The 23,452-nt window shown below is 39.0% G+C and overlaps 2 protein-coding genes across 2 annotated transcripts; both read right to left on the bottom strand.

The window, feature by feature from the left end:
• Positions 1-847: 847 nt before the first annotated feature.
• ppp1r2 (protein phosphatase 1, regulatory (inhibitor) subunit 2) lies at positions 848-16,840 on the bottom strand. Its single transcript, XM_026345911.1, has 6 exons — positions 16,473-16,840; positions 8,216-8,323; positions 7,765-7,848; positions 5,714-5,808; positions 4,614-4,808; positions 848-3,425 (listed from the first exon to the last, which is right to left on the bottom strand). Exons 1-6 carry the CDS (start codon positions 16,601-16,603, stop codon positions 3,406-3,408), a joined length of 633 nt encoding a protein of 210 aa, XP_026201696.1. The 5' UTR covers positions 16,604-16,840; the 3' UTR covers positions 848-3,405.
• Positions 16,714-22,206, bottom strand: LOC113152461 (protein ANKUB1). Its single transcript, XM_026345722.1, has 6 exons — positions 22,117-22,206; positions 21,629-21,772; positions 20,195-20,411; positions 19,708-19,822; positions 18,891-19,590; positions 16,714-16,860 (listed from the first exon to the last, which is right to left on the bottom strand). The coding sequence occupies exons 1-6, from the start codon at positions 22,204-22,206 to the stop codon at positions 16,714-16,716; spliced, it is 1,413 nt and encodes a 470-aa protein (XP_026201507.1).
• Positions 22,207-23,452: the final 1,246 nt, after the last annotated feature.

The following is a 23,452-nucleotide window of genomic DNA, read 5'->3' on the forward strand; positions in this document are numbered from 1 at the left end:
CATTTGAGCTTCTATTTCAAAAACATTTCTTTAATTGTACTGTTTGAAAATCTGATCTGAAAGTCTGGCAGGTGGAACAATGTGAGCTTTGTATATTATTAAACTTTATATTCGAGCCTGGATCATTGAGCATTTAGCTGAATAAATAGAATAGTGGCCCGTCAACACAAAAATGCATGCACTTTGAATTAACAAAGAATAAATTATTCTGTTATAATGTACAGAAACAGACAAAGAAATCTAAGTAGCAGTGATCTCTCTTCTCCACCTTCACCATCTTTGTGCTGGTTGACAGACGCTTCCTGATCCACAGGATTTATCGATGACGCTGCCTCCACATTTCTCATTGTAGCGTAATTTAAACCATATTTTATTAAACAGTCACTCCTCAAGTACAAACTCTGCCAGTATCAAAACAAGATGGATGCGTTAAACGTTTTGTTGTTTTATCCAGCACTGAGACAAATTGGCGTAAAACCCACATTAGACCAAACATGCAGGTTAATCCTTGCACGAACACGGCCCCTTGTTTTATCCTATTAGAATTACTAGAAATCCCAAAGAACAAGGCAGACGCCTTGTGTAACAGCGTCATCTGCTGGTAACAGAGTGATACGGTCAAATCAAAGCACATCACTCGTCAACTTAAGGTTTTCAGAGAACACCAGAGAAGTGTAGTTATAAACACTAAGGAGCAAAATAGATTTTCTGATATGTCCAAACCAGTAGCGGAATAAGTATTATTTATTTCAGTGTACAGTAGACAGGACACATTCAGCTTGGCAAGGGAGGAAGACAAAAAAATAAGGTGTCAGATAGGTCAAATAAACACAAGACACAACAGACACCAGTTCTTAACCACATCTGTTTAATGATGAGGACGAAACAAAACGGAATGAAAACAATCTGATGATTAAGATCATGCAAACAGGAAATACAAAAACATTTTTGAGAGGGACACAGTGCGGAGTCATGGGACTGTTTTAACAGTCTTGTATCTTTAGAAAACAAACCAAACAGGTCAGAAGTGGTGCAAAAACAGAAAAAGCAAGACATGCAATAAAACTGGACAGAGAACAACAACATTGAGCATCGACTGTTTCATTTTGCACACGTGTACATAAATACATAAGAGGCACATTTGACAGGTAATAACCACCTATGCGATGATCTTGTCCTTTTGTCTTTAAAGATAAATCATCTCAGCTTCTCAGTCCGTCTTTTCACTCCGTTTACAAACTCAGTGACCAACATAGAAGACAGCAGTGTTATCAAGATCTGTATTTCCAAACTGTATGACGATTAACTGCGCTCACTAAACTGACGCTCTTGATGAAGGGTGGTAATAGTTAAAAGGGGTTTCAAAACGCCACCAAGTACTACTACAGTACGAGAGCATGAAACCGCAAAAGGGGCGTTTGCAGAGGTCATACAGTTGGTCTGTGATCGTAATACAGCTCCACACTTTCGATCACAGAGACGAATTAAAGGATCAGGAAAAAAAAAAAAAAAGAAGAGATCACAACACAAAGATGCATTCAGGGTCCTTACACACTTTTCATGTCGCACTTTTCTCTCAGCTCCTCCATTAAAGCGTGTAATTTCAGTCAGATCAAAGTCTTTTATTCCCCTCAGTACTCCGTCAAAGTCAACATTTGTAAGACTCTCTATTAACTTTCCTCACGCGTAGGACAGCAAACATTACAAAAACCCTCCAGTGAGGCTTACTGAGCCACAACCACCTCTCCTTAACTGAAGTTTGTGGTATTAACGCCTGTTTCTTTGACATTCCCAAGACACTTAAGCAGATCAGACATTAAAGTCATTATCATGTCATGTAAGTCAGGTGAGGAATTGAACACAAACTAACTGATTGTACCTTTCTAATGATAAATTACTCACAAGTCCTGTCTGATAAAGCTCAGGTGATGAGAATCAAACACAAACTATCCAAGCGAGAGCACAGTGAGCGCTGGTTTTTTCTTTGTCACATCTACAGAAGAGCCTGGTGTTTAAAGCTGTAACTTGTTGAACAAGTTTTTTTTTTTGTGTGGTTTAACAAGACATTGTCCTGTTCATCAGTAGCACGTGCCACCTCAGATGTGGGACATCAGCATCGTCCCTCCTAGTGACTTAAAAGAGCTAAAATAGTTTAAGTGCCAATATCATTACCAGCACAAACACATTTGCTGTTAACATTAAATGGAGGTCTGATTTGTCCCATCATCTTTCTTCACAGAATAATCTTATCTGCAGGAGCAAAAAAAAACTGCAGAAATTGTAAATACAGAGTTTTTACTGAAAATAGTGCCTCCATAGACAATCTGTGTGCCAAATATCATCAGTGGACTCAATTTAGAAAAGGCCTTTGGGCTGAGTCTATGAGGTATACGTTTGTATAATTGCCAAAGTTTGAATGAAGTTTGGTGTGCTTACCTGTAAAAAGAGAAAGTAAATAAGTGAAATTAGATAACTCTTACAATCTGTGTTGTTTTAGATTTACTGTTGACTGCAAGCGTCAAATGTCTCAAATAATAGTCTAGTATTTGTTGTCAAATTTTTATTACTTTAAAGATGAAACTGAGCTTGTGTTGTCTGCTTCGTCTTTACTATTGAGAAAATATATCCCCTAAATGATCATTATTTTAACACCCTAAAGCCAATATAATAAAGTGTAAATAATGTTATTTTGATGGCACAGCGTTACCAGGTCAATCATCTAACTGTTTAACATGATCTGAGAGGGTATTACAACAACATAACAACCTAACTGAACGTCCTTTTTTTTAAAATTTCTTTTATCAACTTTTAAAGCAGCAGGTGCTGAAGGTGAGACGGAAATGCAACAGAGAGATGCATCACAAAGCCAAACAAAAATAAAAGCCATCTGAAGTGCACCCAGTATAAGCGCTGTCGTCATGTCTAAGATATGCCTTTAGTGAGGCTGTGGGGTTTCCCCTGGTTTCCTCCAGGACTGACGTACTGGCTCTGTGGCCTGCTGGGGGACTGTGGAGCGGCCAGATGGGAGTCCTGGCTATCCAACAGTTTTTTTTAAAGGCCTTGACCCTCTTTTCAGGGTTAGAATCACATATTCTTCAGTGCATAAGAGGTGGGAGGGAAATTCTTGGCAACAGGAGAGGGAGGAGAAGGGACCACCAGTCTTCACTTGTGGGTTGTACTGTACTCTAGGAGTTAAAACCAGTGTGTCTGAAGGTTATATTGCACAGTTCTAAGAAACAGTAGAGACAAACAGGTGACCGGGAGGTTATTGGCTTTTGAATGTTGTTATATGCGTGGTGAAGCAATATCTGCTGTAATCCCAGCGTTTAAACACAGAGCTCAGTGTCAGTGTCTGTCTGGATCTGGAGCCGACACACTGGGCTAAACATGGGAGAGAGGCCTCATCTACGAGTCCAGAGAATCAGCTGGAGAACAAACGGGAGACAAAACAGGAAAACATAAGATTAGAAAGATCAAAAATAAAGACATTCTCACAATTAAGTTCATGACTTGTTTATAGCGCGGTCATGCTGCCGTACTGGGTGTGTTGTTGCCTACAAGTGCTTCATTATCAAAACAAGTCTGAGTACTTTCTTTTGCTGTGGTGCGCACGTACCATTATCATTACTTTCCTAAACTAAAAACTGAGGAATAGTCCGGATGGTGTGTTGTTTTTGTGATGGGCAGACGTTGGCTTACTGGGATTTTTCAGATCCCTGCAATTGTGTGGAAACTTTGTGTGACTGTGTCAGTAGGTACGCTTTACCATGGATCCAGCAGCATACACACAGCAACAGGTATTAGCCCTGGTGTTAGCTATTAACAATGCAAAACACAGGCCTGCTCATAGGAAAGAGACATTAACACACAGACATGAACAGAGAAGGCTGGAGCTGGAGTGAAGTGCTGAGAAAAACAGTGGTGTTTTAAATCTTGTCCGCCTTCCATCAGTAAGGATAATCTATGATGGCACCCCAATAAAACGGCCAGGAAAACGCATTAGGACGTGGCATTCCCAACTCACTTCTAACTGGATGGTTGCCAAGCTGGTGAGGGCAGACAGGAAAACAAAGGAATGCAGCCTAAGCAGCACCTTCAGCATTAGGGTGCCCCACCCACACCCACAGTGTGTGGAGCATTGTTGCTGCAGGTCCTTTGTTTTTGCTGCCATCTGACTTCCTGGTCTCCAGTGATCCCAGCAAACTGGGCTTAGTGTTATTTCTCTTTTACTAGTTCGTTTTCATCTATCTATCTATCTATCTATCTATCTATCTATCTATCTATCTTAAAAAACCATTATGTATGTATTATGCTAACGTACAGCATCATTTAAAACACCAGGACCTCCTCCTGATACACAGCTGTGAGAGTAGCTGAACCATGGGGCGGCAGCAGCCAGCAGCAAACAAACAGCAGCCAGCAGTTTAATTGAATGATTTCCACAGTGACAGCATCCATGAATGCACAAAGCCATTATTTCTATCCAAATCAGCAACATTTTGTAGTTGTACTCCACCACTGTTATTCTATCCATGCACTGCAAAACCTACTGGACTGGAAACAGTACAAATTATTGAGCTAGACGTGCACAGGAACAGTCTCCCTCTCCTTACCTTCCTGTGGCGGGTCAACATTGATCTCTTCTGTCTCCTCTGTGTCCTCCCTCGCCTCCTCTGTGTCGTCCCCCATTTCTTCATCTGCATCTTCGTCATCTTCTAGTTCGCTGGCGATGAGTTGGCGGGCAAGCTTGATGTTCAGGCCCTCGTTGTAGTGCATCTTCCTCATCATCTGAAAATGCTTCTTTTTGGCTGTAGGCGAAGATACATTTTACAATTTCTTTCCATTTCCAGATGCAGTGGCTGCACAGGGCATTTAGGGTGTTATACTGCATGCACATTGCAACCTTACCACTAAAAACGATTAAACTGGTTCATCAATACTTAAAAACACACACAGTTTCACATTCAAATATGAGCTCTGTTCAAGGAGCAATAAAGTTTCTTCCGTGTCCATATAAAAATGTTTTTCAGGCAGAAGTCTAACACAAACAGAAATTAGCAGCAATACACAACATAACATTATTATCAGATCCAGATTTTCTCTCAATGTTTGTCTTCAAAGTGCTGTATTGACTGCTCACACATTTAACATTTATAATGTTAATATACAACACTCCTACACTCTTATTAATCTGCAGCTCTAAAACTGGTGCTAAAACTTTTCTACACTGTAGGTGGCACAAGTTGGCACCTCTACGACTGTGAGTCAAAAAACTGCTGAAGCTGCAGCTATGCAGTTGGACTGCATCGATCAGTTTGCAGTCTCCAGACTGTTCTCTTGCCTTTAGCTGCAAGGGTTATAACAAAAGGCAAGCATGGGAACTGTGCTACGCAGGCAACTCTGTATCTGAGAGATGTGCACGTAGAAAAGAGGAGAGAGCAGTCGGAGGCACCGTGACACAGTGTGTGTGTCTTAAGGAAAGACAGTAAAAGGTCAGGTGAGCACAATGACAAAGCCTTTCCCAAACAGATCCCTCTGTATTTAGTCCCCCTCACAGCTAGAGAGGACATTGTGCATAAAAAAAGGTCACTACCAAACACCTCTCTTCTTCAGTTGCTGACACAATATAATCATATTATCATGAGAATATTTGACTGAAAGATAAACTAAGGCAGTAGTAGGTGTGGATGTGATTAAAAACAGCAAACAATACCTTGCTCTTCAGGAGTCAGCTCCTCTTCCTCCTCCTCACTGCTCTCCTCTTCCTCTTTCATGAAGCGGGGCTCTGAGCCTTCTGCTGCCACCAGCCTTGAAAGGACACAAAATAAGTACAATTACCTCTTTAGAGTATTTTTATTCCCATTTTGTCCTGTCTTCTGTTGTTTTCTTTTTACCATGTTTATTGAGCACATGACCAAACAGAGGCAGGAGACTGGACCAATCGATAGTGCCACTCGATGTCATTCTGAAGAGATTAATATAACTTTCCCTGGAGAATAACTAATGACGAAATATTAGGCTAGAGGGAGGAGAGAGTAGGCACAGTGAGAGTGTGTGCGCGAGTACTCAAGCATGAGACAAAAATAACAAGAGTTATCTCCATCTCTCACACTCACGGAGCTTTAACAGCAGAGGACAAAATGAATAATGGTTTACGACTCAGTGGAGGGTTGTGAATCGATGAAACTGCCCCGGGGAAGCTTTCATTTACTTGCTCTTCAACAAAATGACCTGATTTGCCCAGAAAGAAGACAAGTCTCTGTCCCTAGAGATTCAAAATGCACCAACAGTGGTTAAAGATATACAAGGTGGATGAGAATAGAGACAGAGACACAAAAGATAATACAGTAGAAAGTACAAGGTGAGTACAGTTGCATAAGTGACGAACAAGAGGGAGAGTGGATGTTGATAAGCACACGAGGAAAAGAGCAGCTGTTGTACTATGTTAACGGTTTAGTGTAAAACAATGGAAGGTACTTTGTGCGGAAGCAAACAAAGGCAGCTAATTGAGTTGCAAGCCCGAAGCTAATCACTATCCTCTCTATGGAGCACACACTCAAACTAGCTCATCCCTGCATTGATGCACTTATGTAAGCATGATGGCCCACAGCAAATACACTTACACTCCCAGTACCATCCACAAGACAGCTCTGAGTGACAGATGTCTTTTTCTTAACACAAAGATTTCAAAGGCACAGGGTGAGACGATAAAGAGGTTATTCACTATCCTGCTGCACATTTGCTTCCTACAATGCCAAAGAGTTCTTCTGTGAAAACACTAGGTTTTAACTTGTTTTTCCGGATGACAATGATGTGCTTTGTGGTTGCAATGCCTTACTGAGGCTGCCCTTCATTTTCTGATCTACAACGGATGTCTGTTCTATAAAATGGTGGATCTATAAAGAGGTTTTTGCTTCTTGAGCTTGATGGGCTGACAGCAAGAAGTTATGGTTACTGTTGTTGTATTTCTACCATTAATATTCAATTTTTTTTTACATGAACAAGAAGGTGCGCCATAACACCAGCACCCACAGAGTGAACTTTATTAAAGCTAAAACTGTCATTTAAAGAAACCAACATCTTGAACACGTATTCTAGGATTTGTTGTAATGCTGCTAAACATAGACTTTAAACTTGTTGAGCTGTTAAACAGCATGTCTGCAGCACCAACAGTCAGTATGACTTGCAAAATTTCCATCACACTGCTCTTTATTTCCTTGGAATCCAAGTCTGATGCAAAACACCCATAAAGCCATTGTTTATTGATTATCAGCTAGAGTGGCACAGAGTAAAAATGCAGGAAAGATTTCTGTGAAAACAGAAATGTCAGATGATGTTAAACTACAGCTAAACTCCACACAAAGCATTGAAAAATAGTGTAGCATTGGATGATATCTTTGAGATTATAGTTTAGGTCATAATATTTGTGTGTATGTTTTGTACAGGCGTGTTTTTATATACTCAACAGAGCTGATTATTACTTGATTAACAGTAAGTTAACCGTTTGTTTTAGTAACTTGGTAAAGTTTTGGTGGAACAGAGTGCCAATTATAACAGCCGAGAAAAAACTGTCTAATAAACTAGACAAAACTAGAGCATTTCAAGTTTCTGTTATGACACATTCTTAAATGTGTCACCCAAAGGAAATCTATCTAAATCTAAACACTACTGTGGTTAACCAAATCCCTTCTTTAACTGCTTACTGTCAACCTTTCCCTATATCAGGTTTGTGTTTGCCTGCCTCCATTCACACTTGGTTCTTACTTTGATGCCAGGTCATCAGCAGCGCATCCACTGTGGCCGTCTGAGTCGCTCAGAGCCCCCTCATCGTCGTCGTCTCCCACCATCCTGAAAGACAGAAGTAAATAAACATAAACAATGAAGCAAGCAAGGGAGGACTGGGAGGGGAAGGAAATGCAAGCAGACAAGTTGATGCAGGAGATAAAGCGAGGAGAGGAAGACGGGAAAGGGGAACATGACGAAAGAAAAGTCTTTCACAGGGGTGACCTTTTCTGCAGCACCCTGACATATTGGATTACAAAACTGCTGAGACACCCCTTTAACACACACAACAAGCCAACTGCTCTACACTGGCACTGTTCAGAGCTGTAAACAGGGTACAGGATCACTGCAGGGTTCATACTGCGTTTTAAAAAGTAATGCAAAACATAACTGAATCAATCAGAACTGACAAAAGGGGAAATTTTGTCTGTACCTGTTGTAAGGCGTGCTGGGTTCGTCTATCTTCATCAAGCCATAGTCTTTGTCAGCTGGATGGTACGTGGCCAGGATGTTCATCTCATCCCATTTCTGGGATTTCTTCCTGTAAAAGGATCAAAGCCAACACAGTGAGAATAAATGAGGGCCAAACAGACAGACGCTTCGTGAGGACCACTGTGCACCAGCTACCCACCCACCACATCGCACAGATTGCTCCAGGGAGAACCAGATTTAATTTAGGACTGAATATGCCCCAGTTTTCACTCACACAGCATTATTTTAGGAAAGCGCAGACAAAGCCCTAAAATGTCATCTGCACCAAATACAGTTTCAGGAAGTGTCTGAGCGAGCACTAAGGCGGATTGTCTGTGAGCCAATAACTTCAAGGGTTACATTTCCTTTGTTACAATTGCTTTTCCCGAAGTTGATCTTTGTTCCACCTCCTCACAAAACACCTGAGCATAATTCCCCAAATGGTTTTATCTTCATCTGAAGAATAAGGTTGTCACCTCTGCATGCTTGGCCAGGACATAATTATCATAATCCTGGCTACCCTTTATAATCCTTAGAGGAAATGAACAGAAAGAGCTAGATCAGCACTGAATGACATATTTAGCTTGAGAGGATAAAGAGAACACCTGTCATTATAGTTCAGGAAAGAAGAAGCACAAAGGGTTAGTATTTTACAAAAAAATAAAACCTTATATTGATACTTATTGTTTTTATGTTATTTTTTTATTTAACAAAGAGTTAAACGACTTTGTTAAAACCCCCATTGCTTTCTCTAGTGTCCCCTGCCAAAGGAACTGTACATCAGACCTGACCTTGTTCGTGAAACAAAAGGTTTGGTATCATGGGAGACGGGCAGGGGGTGGGAGAGATGCTAAATCCACTGCAGAGCTCCCCTGCTCCTCTTGCTCAAAACAGACCTGAGCCATAAAGACTTTGCAAACAGCCATATCATTTGCTCTGTTGCATGTGGGGCAACGAATGAGGGTAGTTCTAAGGTAACGAGATAAGCTGCCAATCACCCAAAGTGTTTTGTGAGTGGAAATAAGGGTGCCCTTCACTACTACACTTGCCACCATGCAAACAGAGGTTAGTCAAAGTGTTTATCAGTTTATCTGTGGATCCTGAGCCTAGTTTGCCAGTTAAATGCTACACCTACTCTGGCTGTTTAATATTTAGCTTTACTTAGTCACGCAAGCAGAGGAAAAGATTGATAAAAGCAATGAAAACAGTGGGTTCTTTTTCCTTCATTAGGAAACAAAATTGACTAATACATAAAAAAATGTGAACATTGTGAGATTAGATTAGGAAGATTTCCAAATCATAAAGGTTTACTTACACAAAAATCTGTTGTTTCCATAAAACAGAAATAAAAATAAATCCACTTAAGTTATGTTTTTATGAAACACTTTCTGCACATTAGAGAACATAAAACCAACTATTATGAGGTGTAGACCTGCTTTTGAGCAGCAAGGTGGCCTAGTCATTGGAGAAACTACTCTGTAAACAAACAGGCACGAAGTTGTTTATTATGATAAAACGTCCTTGACCAACATACAGAGCATGCACACTATAAAATGAGCAACATTGTTGGATGTTTCTGTGTTTCTTGAACACACGCTAAACTAGAAACGCTAAGAAAGTGCAAATCTCTACAAATACAGCAATCCTGTAAATCATTCTATCTGGATCTGCATCTGAAACTGCAGGAAAATAAGCACAGTGATGGATAATCCTTTTGATTTTTGAAATAACAATCCCTGTTTTCCTATCCTGCTACTAAACATGAAAAATCTTTGGAGGAGGCATGAACTTTGCCATAAGAAAAAAAAGCAACAGGGAGAGTTTCATGAATATTTTTAAACATTTTCTCAGATGTGAGAACAACCACTCCTGACATGTTCTCTGCATTTGCACTTACTCTGTGTTAATATGTCCATGTTATGATGTTAGAAGTTAATACCTAATAATAACTCTGTAGTATTATGAAGTTATGCAACACAACTGGGAGGAACCAACTTCTATTTCCACCACCCTGCTGTTGTCCTTAAATCCACTCCAATCTGTTCACTCATTTAAAGCAAATGACCACAAAAACTATAATACAACAATGATGCACCTGCCCCTGCAAGAGAAAAAAAAAAAACACACACACAGCATCACCTACTAGTACACACTAAATATAGAGCTGTATCTCTTATATGATGATGACTGTCTCTAGAGGGTGGTCAACAGCTGGCGACATAACGCTTCAGGAAAACTCATTAAATAGAGTGAGTCATCACTGAGCGTTGAGCTGTGCTATCAGGTAGCTTAGTCAGAAGGGAGTGAGGAAAGGTCCAGAGCTCTCCACTGCAGCGTGAGGCCACCAACAACAGCAGACCCTTTACTCTGGAGACAGTGTCTGGTTGAAACCTGGTTCTAGATACTGGAATAAGACAAAGGTACTAAGGATGGGACATTAGTAACAGCCACAGGGGAAGTTTCAAAACACTTAAAAACAATGTCACCTCTGCTTACCTAAAATAAGTCCATGTAGATTTTACAGGTTTCTTTTAGACTGATGTAGGCCACCTTCTGAGATGGTAACTTTAATGGCCAATGGCCTGCTTGGCCAGTGTGAACTAATTTTTCCCTCTGTAGTTTTGGACTCAACGTAAGAGCAAATCAACACTCCTTCTTCTCCTTCTTCTTCTACTTCTTCTTCTTTAGTAAAAGTAATTCACAAACATAGATAGCCAAACAGATTTAGGACTAAAACAGTTTCTTAAGCCCTGAATCTGTCCAGAGGTTTTGGATAAAGCAGCTGAGTAATGAGAAGGGATTACACTGGCCGCATGAGCAGTTCAGTCATTAAGGGGAAAAAAAGTGAAGTCTAAGAAAAAAAGGGGATTGTCACTGGTGTGTTGGGTAAAGTGAATCTAAATCATAACTGAGCCAAAAAAAACCAAAGAACCACAGCAACAGTAATATATGACTTCAAAAGGTCAAGTGTTTCATTTCATATTACCAGGATTATGGCCATAATACACTCAATTTAGTACCCCCCTCTGTATCCATTTTTTAATGTCTATAAGAAGTTACTGGTCTTTATCACTGTAAACCAGAGGTGTTCACACACTTGTTGATTCTGGTTTTATGAGACTTTTCTCATCAATAAAGAAACTGTTTTAATTTTCTTCTCCCACAGTTGATAACGACTTACCTGCACACAGGAGAATAAATGGTCTTGATGTTGGTATTTTTTCTTTTCACTTCATGTAAAGTCAGAGATTAATCTCCTGTCAGTCAAACTGTCTGTCACACAGTCACAGAGAGAGGCTCCAAAGACAGTGAAGGAGAGATTGAGTTTCATGGAGGCATTCGTGAATTATATATGACTGGGTGTGAGGCACATACATCACTGTTAACTAAATAATAGTGGGGGATTAAAGGGATAAAAAAGTGAATCTATTGGGTTAAAATGTTGTGACAATGCCTTACTCTACTGCTACAAAGGAATTATACTAATGGAATGGGTATGGGCAATGGGTTTCTAAATAATCCACACAGCCAATGTCAAGTTTTTCCTCCTATTTTATATGTTTGGTTTTCAGTGGTGCACAATTATGTTGAATTTTATGAGATACTAACTAATAGCGATCTCTGCAGGTTGGATTAATCTCTTGGAGACCACTTTGTTAATAGAAATTTATGGAGGGAAGCTGAATTGTCTAAACATGGACAGGTGGAATACAAAACAAATGATGGGTGGGAGCTCAGGATATCCTCTGGGTACTATAGAATAGGCTTACAAGACAAAGTGATGAAATTCAATGCAAGTACTCCTGTACTGAACAACTGTATAAATGAATAAAGAGTTTGTCAGCTTGTTAAGTTATTGTAGTCTGCACAAGGGCCTCTTGATTTTTTTAAAATCTGCATCACTTGAGCCAACCACTTCCTTCTCTGCTTCCTTCTAACAAGCACCAATAATAATGATAACCAACATATTTATAAAAACCAAAAACAACACAAAAGCAAAGCACTCAACTCAACACACATTGTGCAGTGTTTACATACTGAAACTGTTTAGTTTTGTTAGAATTCTTTTTCCATAGCCCTTCCGGTTTGAGTATATCCACAGGGCCAACTACAATACCAGAGAGCAATAAGGATGAAAGCAGACTTTGATCAGGTAGGAGCACACCTGCGCACTAATTGCTGCACACCAGTGAGTCAGTGACCATGCTTTACTATTTAAACAGACTGACAAGTCATAACTTCGTTATGGACGTAGATAATAAGCGAACTGCACACAAACAGAATAAATTGTCACAGTCACATATTTATTCAATTAAATTGCAGCCTTATGCAGTTATAGAATTGCAAAGGCTGACATCACAATTGCAACTGAGATTAGTTGTACAACTGGAAATACAGTACACTGGTGTTTAGGTACTGTACATCACAAATAAGGCAACACTGACAGTGTAAATTGGAATAAAACTAAATATATGCAGGTACGGTGTGTATTTGCTTTTAACATCAATGGTAGAGCACAGAGAGACCGTGTTGTTCTCATCTTTGTGGATTTGGTGCTTTGCTGCACAAAGGATCCTTCCAGAAACCTCTTTTCCCTCTACGTACACTCAAAGAGTGACTATTTTTGTATGAGCACAGAAAGCCTTGATTCACCGCTGGGAATGGAATTCACTAATAACAGGCATCTTTCGATGGCCTAATTCTCACACTGCAGCTCAGAGACCATACTGTCTAGACGTGTGACATGGGGAAGCAGGGGGCACACATTTACCTTTTAACTGTAGCCAACTGAAGAATGAGTTGTTACCTTCCATGTAACTAGTATGGAGAGTTATGAGCTTTACAACATTCATCCCAAAGATTCTCAATTAAGTTAGGGTCTGGACTCTATGGTGGCCAATCCATGTGAGAAAATGATGTGACATGTTCCCTGAACCACTCTTTTACAATTTGAGCCCAATGAATCGTGGTATTGTCATCTTGGAATATGCCCATGCCATCATGGAAGAAAAAATCCATTGATGATATAAATGGTCATTCAGTATATTCAGTATTCAGGGTCAGCTGACCTTATGCTTTAGGCACATTACGTTATTGAACCTGGACCTGACCAACTGCAGCAACCCCAGATCATAGCACTGCCCCTGTACTGTAGGCACTAGAGATGATGGGTGCATCACTTCACCTGCCTCTCTTCTTACCCTGATGCTCCCTTCACTGTGGAACAGGCTAAATCTTGACTCAGAACATATGACCTTCTTCCACTGGACAGTTCTTAACCCAGTTTTAGTAGTTTCATCAATCTCCTTAGATGTTTTCTTTGCTTGATGCCAATAATGTCTCCCTTCTGAAACAGATTAACATCTTTTCCACGACCACAGGATGTGCCTTCTGACATGGACAGGCTGAGTATGTATATATGTGTATATATGTGTATCTATATCTATATATCTATCTATCTATCTATATCTATCTATCTATCTATCTATCTATCTATCTATCTATCTATCTATCTATCTATCTATCTATCTATCTATATCTATCTATCTATCTATCTATATCTATCTATCTATCTATCTATCTATCTATCTATCTATCTATCTATCTATCTATCTATATATATATATATATATATATATATACACATATGCCTATTTACACCACAAGCTGTAACATGCATGTTGATCTACAAAGTTTAGTAGATTAATCAGATTCTTTCAAATGACTCCTAATTTGTATTAAATATAAATGTTTAAATTTAAATTATTATCATGCTAAAGGGACAAAAAGATGATTTTGCCTAAATCAACAATCTCTAGCTAGCACTAAATATTTAGCAGCATTAGGGAGGTGGGTGGTGTTAATTTAGCAGCCTGACTGTAAATCAGACGGAGTTCAACTCGCGAAATCTCAAAAAGCTCTCATATGTTTGTATATTTCTTTTCTAGACTAAATCACATTCACATATTTTAAGATCTGTTTGTTGGCAGTGCTTTTTATTAACGGCTTCTGTTTGAATAGATTGGCAGATGCAGTGGGAGACATTTGCTCAACAGCACTAGGAAAACAAAAATCTAAAACAGTTGTGGGATTTGAACCAGCAATGCATTAAACATGAGGCAACTTCCTACACTGACCTGCACCCTTTTTTGCCTGAGGTATTGATTTACTCAGTTACTCACAAATGTGTTCTCAAATTACATGGATCCAAAAAAAAAAAAAAAAAAAATCTGAAAAAAGTGTGATGGTGCAAATCTGCACCATATAGCTACAATATGAAAACAATTTAAAGGAATGCATGTTTGTGTTTTATCTGGTTTTGTTTTTTTGTTTTCTATTTTTTTTTTTTTCATCTAAGTCATGTGATCCAAAAAATCTACCTGGTAAAGTCTGATGAAGTTGACAATCCAGTGTAAAATAAATAGAATACAGGAAAACTCAGTTTCCTGAATGGACATTTAAGAGCAGTCCTCTTCATTTATTACATCATCTTTATTCGACAGTACTAGCACTACAGCATCACTCAGTCTCCTGACCCCGTGGGCAGAGAAGAGGCTGAGAGCTAGCTGTAGGAGAGGAGAGTACTGAAGTGACTTAACAGGAGCTAGTGATCTGGGGCGTTATGTCTCGCTGCCACAGTGAAACTTTCAGCGTGAATGATATCAATGCAAAGGAGAAGGCAAGGCCCCAGAGAGAAAGAAGAGGTAATCCAACTCTTTTCACCATGACTCTAACACTGTGCATCTATTAGAATACAAAACAGCTGATATGCCATGTTTTCACAATCTGAATATCATTTTGTAGGTCATTACAGAGCCTAGTCACGCTCCTAAATTTTTAGACTGTTGGCACAATTTATTTGCTCTGCAGCACTCTGGGTCATACCTCTTCTGATATGACCCAGTTGCCATTGAACATCCTCCATCGTCCTCTACTGAGTCAAACTATGACGCTGTCCAGCAACAGGACAAATGTAACGCTGTGCATGCATGCAATGCATGCCTGAAAATAAAGGGCTCGTGAGATGTGTTCAGGACGCAGGGGATTTGACGGGAGTTATATTATAGCATAAAAGTAAATATTCAACAGCTGTCATATGAGATTGCTGTAGATGACCTACAACAGAGCATTATCACATCAGAATAGTCTTATTTAGGTTTGTTTAACACAGATTGCTTCCTCTTTAAGCCCAGACTAAAGCACCTATAACACAGCTGTCCATGTCAGATGTAACATCAAGTGTTTGTTACTCTATAACTTGGGGTACAGTTAAATGCCCTGAGCAGCACTCAATGTGCTACTTTAATCTTAATACTATATCCACTACAGCAATACCCTAAAATGTGTTTTGGGGCTTCTAATTATGAATAAATATATAAATATCCTATACACTGTAATGTAATCTGTAGCTAACAATGTAATGTTTGTATTACAGTTTCAAGGGCTGGAATGATATGTCAAATTATTGATTAATCAGAAACATAATAAGTAAGAAAGCATTTCTTCTCAGAAGATATGTTTACATCCGTGTTTAACAATGTACTTTACAAAAACTCTGCTGAGATCTAACTAACATGCTAAAACACATTGAGAATGGAGTGTTTAAATAATGAACTAACAATCACTGGGTGTTAAAACTTCTTGACAGGAAATTAAGGGAGAGCATCTAATGACACCTTAGACTAGGATAAGGGTAAAGGAGGACGTGGAAATCTGGGGTAAACAATACTTAGCACAGTTTAATTCAAAATAACATACTTGAGAGCAGTGGTTGTGTTTTAACTGAACTATATTTGCCCTATTATGGTCAACACTGTTTAACTGTGTTTGGATCCGTATTATTTGAACTATCACTGGATAAAATCGACGGTAGAGGTTTTTATAGCTGGAGAAGCTTGGTGTTTTAAACTAATAACATAGATACTATCATAACTGTAAAGCTTTAAATGTGCAGTAACTGGCTTAACTGTGACATTGTTGGCTAACGACCAAGCTAACTTGATAAACGACCCCTACCTGAAGATTTTATTCAACAGAAGATAAAGAAGTTTGAAAGTTTTCACACACAAACTATTGGTTGAAATAAAAATCAACAGAGGTGACTTTTACTTTACATTTAGCCTCACAGGGGAAGTAACGTGAGAGAGGCTAACAAGTGTTTAGCTAGCCCACATTACCGGGCTACTTCCCAACCTATCGACAGCTAAGCAGCAACTTACTGTTGGTCATCTTCCGAGAGTCCCGGGGCTTGTTCCGGATTCTCTACCGGTACATCGTCGGGCACCGATTTCACGTTTGTCCCGCTGCTCTTGTTTTTCAGGATGCCTTTTATCGGCCGGGGAGCTGCCATTCCCACACGCTGACTGTCACACTGACCGGCTAGCTAGCTCAATTATTTCCTTCAAATGATTTTCTGCTTCTATGATTTCTGCAACTCAATTACCAAAGACCGGTTCCGTTTTAAATATGCTCGCCGTCATAACTTAATTCTGTCCCATAAACTACAGAGTAACCCAGGCGGGAGCGGACGTGCACTGGTGGCTCGGCATGTCTCCGGTTATTCACTGACTGGCGGGGCAGCAGCACTACCAGCAGGTCGGCCAATACCTAAACATCGCGAGATTTCGGAAACGTGATTTCATAACACCCTACATATGGTGCCTTTCTGTGCTCGGAAATTTTAAAATCATGAATGCAGCGATTTTACTTCAGAGTCAGAATCAGGTTTATCCGAGAAACGGCAGGTACAACAGCTTCTTTCATCAGTGCATGGCATAAATTTGTGTCATATGGGTTGAAAGTGACGTGTTCCTGTTTACATTTTTTCACTTTCTTTACTAAAGGATAAGGCTGGACATTTTCTACATTTTTACTATCAACAATTTGCACCTTAAATTAAAATTGTTCTTTCACATCCATCTACAAAAGCCTGAACACAATGGATTTTAAATCTTCCTGCCTTTTTGTCCTTGTTGTACATGTTTTATAGACACAACTTCAAGAAATATGTCCATATGGGAAGCCTCAAAGTGTCATTTGACTGAAGGAAGAACATGTGAAAATACGTTAACACACAATGTAACCTATGTAATGCTTCATTTCATGTTGTAAAACCCTTTAAAAGTCACAGTAAGAAATTGTGGGGTCATTCACTCAACTTTGTATCTCCCACGGTCCTTAAAAGCACCATGAAATAGATGAGTCAGGGGGAGCGAGCAGAGGACATGAACTTTACTGGAGGAGCATTCAAGAAAAATCTGTATTTTGGAACTTTGTCCTGGTTGGAGAGGAATGTGGATCTGTAATAAAGTGTAATTCACTACACTCAACGTCAACACAATTGCAGCTTTAGTTACATGTTCTTATAAAAAGATATTGTTTTTGAATCAGAATTAGAGAAAGACAAAATGTAAAGCAAATAAGACAAGTATCCGGTAAATGAGTTTGGCTATTCAACAATAGAGGGGATGATGTTTGTGCATTTTTTAATTTCAAGCAAAGCAAACTATTGTAGGTTGTAATTACACATTTATAATCGCAGGTAAACATTCCCACAAAGTCATATACATTATAGTAACTATTAATAATAGTACTCTTAGCCTAAGGCAAAGTATCTCAACTACAAGGCCAGTCCTTTTTTAGACTTTTGTCTGACACAAAATTATTTTCAATTATTTCCATTTTTATTATGATTTTCAGATCATTTAACTTCCTATTAGTAACATTTAATAAGGCTGTATTCATTATGTTAATATTGTAACCAGCTGTCTCTCTGTGAAGTGAGATAAGCAAAGGTTTGGCACATAAAGACAGACAAGGTTCATCTTTAATGACACTCTAAGCCTGAAATACACTCTTTGCTTATCGCTCTGAAGAGTTCTTCAACGTCCACAGAGTTTCAAGCAGCTGATAGAAGATCCACGTGCATTCGAGCTCAATGGGTGACGGATCTGGATGACACTCATCTTTCTAATTGGATCCATAAATATCAGGCCATGGAGTGGGAACGCTTGTGCATCAGGGTGCGGGCAATACTCAGCTGTTTCGACCAAGGTTTCTCCGTGAAGGTACTATATCAAAGAGAAAAAATCATTACACTTCTCTGCCAATTAATACTTGTTAATAACTATGATAATTAGTTACTACAGAAATCAAATGAACCAACCCAGAGACTCTGCTTAATGTCCCTTGTTTTGTTTTGTTGTTGCGTTACTTCTTTATTTAGCAAGATCACTGAATAGATCTGTACATAAAACCCTGTACTATTGAAAGTAAGGGCATGAAGTTTAACATGCAGGGTAAAAAATTAAAAGTCAAGTGTGGTGCAAATAATGTGATGACAGGTTTACCTCAGTGAAAAATAAATATCCTGTGACTTACAAAGAAGATGACATTTATAAGAACAATCAGGATGTGCTTTTATTGCATGTGTATGTATACGGCAGAGAGTACAGAGACCTGGCTATACTCAAGCAGTATATGGCTTTTTGTCTTGGTGCCCAGCCACAGTGCTGCGAGGACTCCAGAGATGCATTCAGAGTATTGTAAGACTTTGGCGAAGTACCAACAAACGTTGCTGTGAGAAGACCTTCTTTGCTGATTGGTGGCAGTGTAAACTTGCTCCTGTTGTTTCCCACCTTCATTTCATCCAGTCTGACATTCTTTTTGTGTTTTACATCCTGCTTTTGTTTTTTCTGAATCTCTTTAACGTCACCAGGACTCACAGATTGCAGGCTGAGTTGCTGTGAGCTGGCAGTGGGCGGTAAGGTTTGTAGAGCTCTGGCTCTGACTCCTCCTCTTGGCCTGGTCTCAGCTTTGATGGATTTTGAAGACATCTTTGACTGACCAAAACCATCGACCAACAATACAGCATCCACCCTGGCTTTCAATGAAGCAATGTTGCACCAGCATTGATTGTTGGCTGCTCTTTTTTGTGCCAAACTCCCCCAGTGTTTCATCTGGAGATATATACGCATGGGCAGGGACATATTTGGTAGAGATACTACTGAGCACAGCTTGTTGGCTAAGTAGCGCACACAATCCCTGTGTCCCCACTGAATGGCAATTTTCAAAGGGTCACGATCTTCAGAATCCCTACAAGCCAGGGTCAAAACATTCTTAGTGACAAAGAGTTTGAGGATGCGGAGCTGACTCATCTCTGCAGCTACATGGATGGGACACTTCTCACTGTCTCTGTGAGCGGTTTGGTGGCACCACTGGCGGTACGGATGGACTCCCACTGGTTCGTCAGCACGTACCCCCCTCTCAATCAGCCAGTCTGCCAGGTCCAGGTGGCCTAAAGAGGCAGCAATGTACAACGCTACACGCAGCTGAAACCTGGAGGGAAGGATAAAATTTCACTTGATAGAAGCTGAATAAAATGTGATGCGTACAGTGGATGAGCTGCACAACAACATTTCAGTCACACTTTAATTCAAGGGAGGAATTTCTGACCTCATTACAGTCTTTTCCTGTGATAGGTGGCTCTGCACTGTTAATCTGTGTCCCAGGAGGCATCCCTGGAGGAACTCTACCCACCCATCCCATGAATCCAAACGGAGAGTAGAGCCTATGTTCAAAAAACAAACTGCATGGATTTAAAAATAAATCTAATTAATTTAATTTCAATTTTATTTTAGCTTCTAATGTGTATAGGAATAGAAATCTCACTGTATTTACTGTTGTATTGGACCTTTAGCTTTGTAGCTGGTCAGTACTGGCCAAAGTCAATATACACAATTATAACTGTGGTTAATTGTAGTATTTTTTCAACCTAATGCACTATTTATTACATTTTAGTATGTTTCAGCTTCTTAAAAAGTCTAAATAATGACAGAGTTACAGAAGTCCTCATATCAAAACTTTTACTAAATGAATTAACATTTAGTAACAGTGATGAAGTTACACACATCAATGTGTACAGAGAGAAAGCCCATCATACCCACTTCAATGGCATAGTCCTGCAGTTGGTTGCAGTCGTACAGTTCTACACCACTAGATGTGCTCAACCTGAAGGTGCTGACTGGGAGGCAACTCTGCACGGACACCACTGTTTTTAATCTGGCAACGGACATCTGCAGAGGAGCCTCACTTCCTGTGACTGGTAAGGTTTCTCCTGTCACAGCGTTGAACACATGCATCACGGGCCTTCGCTCACTCTGAAAAAATAGTATATTAAAATGGTGATTAAACAAGTAAGGAGGGAGTGCTGTGAAGCGTCTCATCATAATCTTGGAGTTTACTGCCACTCGATGGTCGACACTGTGAACAATCCCATAAAAATAAGTATCGCATTACATTGTTGAAAACACGGGGTAAACTGCATGTACTAAATTTTAACTCTGGTGAGGGAAACCTTTGAAAGGATCAATTTAAATGTACATAGATCTATCTGCAGCAGTTCTGTGTTTTTTATTTGTTTTCATCTTGTAAAGGATTTTGTTTGAACATATGTATATAAATATTAATTGAACATGGACAAATTGAAAGAAAAAATGCAAAACTTGTGATATTTTATGACTGGGACACAGATAACTTCTATTCTGGAGCATGAAATGAACCAAACAATGTATATAAGGTCTGTCACTTTTATGACAGGATGTCAACTAATGACAAAAGCTGTAAAGACATTTACCACTACCAACTTTCACACACGGTTGCCTGGTGACGAGTCTGGAACGTGTCCCAACACTCAAAAGTGACTCATCTCAGACGACCATTTCCCTGGCAGCTGCTGCTCACATGCAACATGTTGTTCTGTATTAGTACATCAGTCTGACATAAAATTCACCCTTTGTAACAGTGATGTCTCTATTGAATAATAATCCAAAGTTTTGAACATGCATGGAGTAAGACAATTAACAATTAATGCATCCCTAACATAAAAAATATAGTGTGCTTTATTAATTAATTATTAATTATTTCAGTTATTTAATGAAAACTAAATATATGTATGTAGTGACTGGAGAAAGAGAGAGATTAAATTTAGATTTGTTTAAATTCAAAATTAGACAGTTTTTTGTAAAACATGATATACACTATGATTAATTGGGATACATGTTACATTAAGGGAATATGCTAAATATTATTAGGTTTATTAAGTTATTGGTTAAATATGCACTCACATTATTTCTAACCTTGAGCCCTTTGATTTTAAATTGCCAAAAATAATAAAATAAAGGATAATTAGGCTATATGTTTTAAAAATAAACAATTAAACTCCCAAAACCCTAATAACCTAATTTAAAAATGCACTTTTATGTACAATTTAGATGGATGGATTCCAGCGTCATCTCCCAATATGCGTCATGATAAGCTGATTGCATTTATTGTAAATCCCAGCACAGCTTTAAATCTCTAAACCCTGTTTTAATACCTTGACCAGGCATCGGATAGCACAACCACCAGTGATGCCCACGTCGCACAGAGCCCAGCTGTCCTGCATGATGCCACCACAGTAGCTCAGTTCTAGGAAGTGCCAGACGTGCTTATCATCAGGCAGCTGCACAAGAAAGTGATTCTAGAGAAAAGAACAGAGTGGAAATTTATGGAGCTGTGATAGAATCGTGACACAGAGCTCTTAAACAACAACTAAAAAACAACAAACAACTCTTAAAGTGAACTGAACAAAAGTAGCTTCAGTGATGGAGAAATTCTCCATGAGTCTTGTAGAACTTATTATTTGTAGTTATTAGTTGTTAATAACTAATACTGTACATAATTAAAAACACTCCTCAGTGCTCATACACACACTCCATCAGTATATTTCCCTCTGGTGATACACTGAAATCAGCAGACAGTTTCCAAAATGCAGTCAAAATTTGTATTAAGAGTGAAGCCCTGGTTGAGTTGAGTTTTTATTACCTTCACCATCTGCTTCATGGCTCCCACAGTCTGATCTGGCGAAATGTCAAAAGGTTCAAAAGAACCCTCAAAGAAAATAAAAACCCTCATGGTTGGGACATCTGTCCTCCGTCTATCTGGCTCCTCTGTGGCACTCTGCTCGGACTGAGGAGTGTGTGGAGATTGCTGTTCAGAGAGAGGAGGAAGGATTTGGGTGGGAGTTCGGGAAGGTATACTGCTCTGTGGGATATTAAAAGACCAGGGCAAAATTAATCAATATTGAATTAATTTGATTGCAGCTTTCAAAAAAGTGGCATTTTAAAAATGTCTGCTATTTTATCTTACTTCTTTTTTAAAAAAAGGTAATAATAAAATAGCAAAAAAAAAAGGTTTGTGGGTTATTGATAATCTTTAAACAAATAATGTTAAATAGAAAAATCCAAAGATTTTAATTTAAGGACCAATTGAAACTATGTGGACTGGCTGTGTTTCTGTTGGCTGTGATATACATGGCCTGTAAATAACATATTTTAGGTTAGAGTGCAGTTTACAGCATCTTTCAAACCAAAAACATTAATGGTAATAAATACATACTGTATACTAATTACATTATAAACCACGCAGACAGGATCTGTCTCAGCACATATGTTCACATGTAGTAAAATGCTGTTGTGCACATGATAATTATTGGTTATTAAGCCACAAATAGGGCTCATAACAATAACAGCTGACTTCACCACGTGTGTACTGTTCCCAAGTCGCAAAGTTCAGGTGTCGTTACAAACTTATGTGAGGAACAGTGTGCATCAGTGTATCAGACAAAGTCAAAAAAAGTTCAACATCACCCTGTAAAGTATTTTACAGTTAGTAGCCTATTATTGACTATTTAACTATAGTATCTGAATCTGCTTTTGTAACAATATTACAACGTTTTATATCCAAAATAAGTGTGTACAGTTCTAGTATGTGGGATTCCAGATGCAAAGCGACCCCAACTCCTGTATAATATTACATCAGATCTGTGCTCTGCGTTTTTCTGGGAAACAAAAGGAGGACTAGACGCTTGTCTCACACTGTGCTGAAGGAATGTTACAGTAATTTAAAATGATCTTTGATTGGATTTTACTGTTTTTCTATAAAGTTTTACAGGGGCTGCTAATTTGCATTTGACCTTTTAAAGTCTTAAGCAGTCTGCTGTGTTTTTTTGGGTTTTTTTTTTTTGTCTGTCTTGGCCTTTAGCAAAGAATGATTCGGTTTCTCAAGGTTCAAGAACTGCAGGTTGTGATACTTTCTGCACAAATCTAAATCTAAATCTAAATACAAATGTTACTGCTGCTGTGACCAATTACACATGCTT

Source organism: Anabas testudineus, chromosome 4, assembly GCF_900324465.2.
Source record: "Anabas testudineus chromosome 4, fAnaTes1.2, whole genome shotgun sequence".
In the NCBI taxonomy this organism is placed as follows: Eukaryota; Metazoa; Chordata; class Actinopteri; order Anabantiformes; family Anabantidae; genus Anabas; species Anabas testudineus.

Bases quoted from the DNA above. Each gene is read 5' to 3' on its own strand.
- ppp1r2 (XM_026345911.1), bottom strand. From the start codon at position 16,603: ATGGCAGCTCCCCGGCCGATAAAAGGCATCCTGAAAAACAAGAGCAGC. The intron at 8,324-16,472 runs GTAAGTTGCTGC...ATCCTTTTACAG, and splicing joins CTCTCGGAAGATGACCAACA to GAAGAAATCCCAGAAATGGG. The intron at 4,809-5,713 runs GTATTGTTTGCT...CTTCGCCTACAG, and splicing joins GCTGACTCCTGAAGAGCAAG to CCAAAAAGAAGCATTTTCAG.
- LOC113152461 (XM_026345722.1), bottom strand. From the start codon at position 22,206: ATGAGGGTTTTTATTTTCTTTGAGGGTTCTTTTGAACCTTTTGACATT. The intron at 21,773-22,116 runs GTAATAAAAACT...TCTTTTCTCTAG, and splicing joins CCATGAAGCAGATGGTGAAG to AATCACTTTCTTGTGCAGCT. The intron at 19,591-19,707 runs GTCAGAAATTCC...CCTTCCCTCCAG, and splicing joins CAGGAAAAGACTGTAATGAG to GTTTCAGCTGCGTGTAGCGT.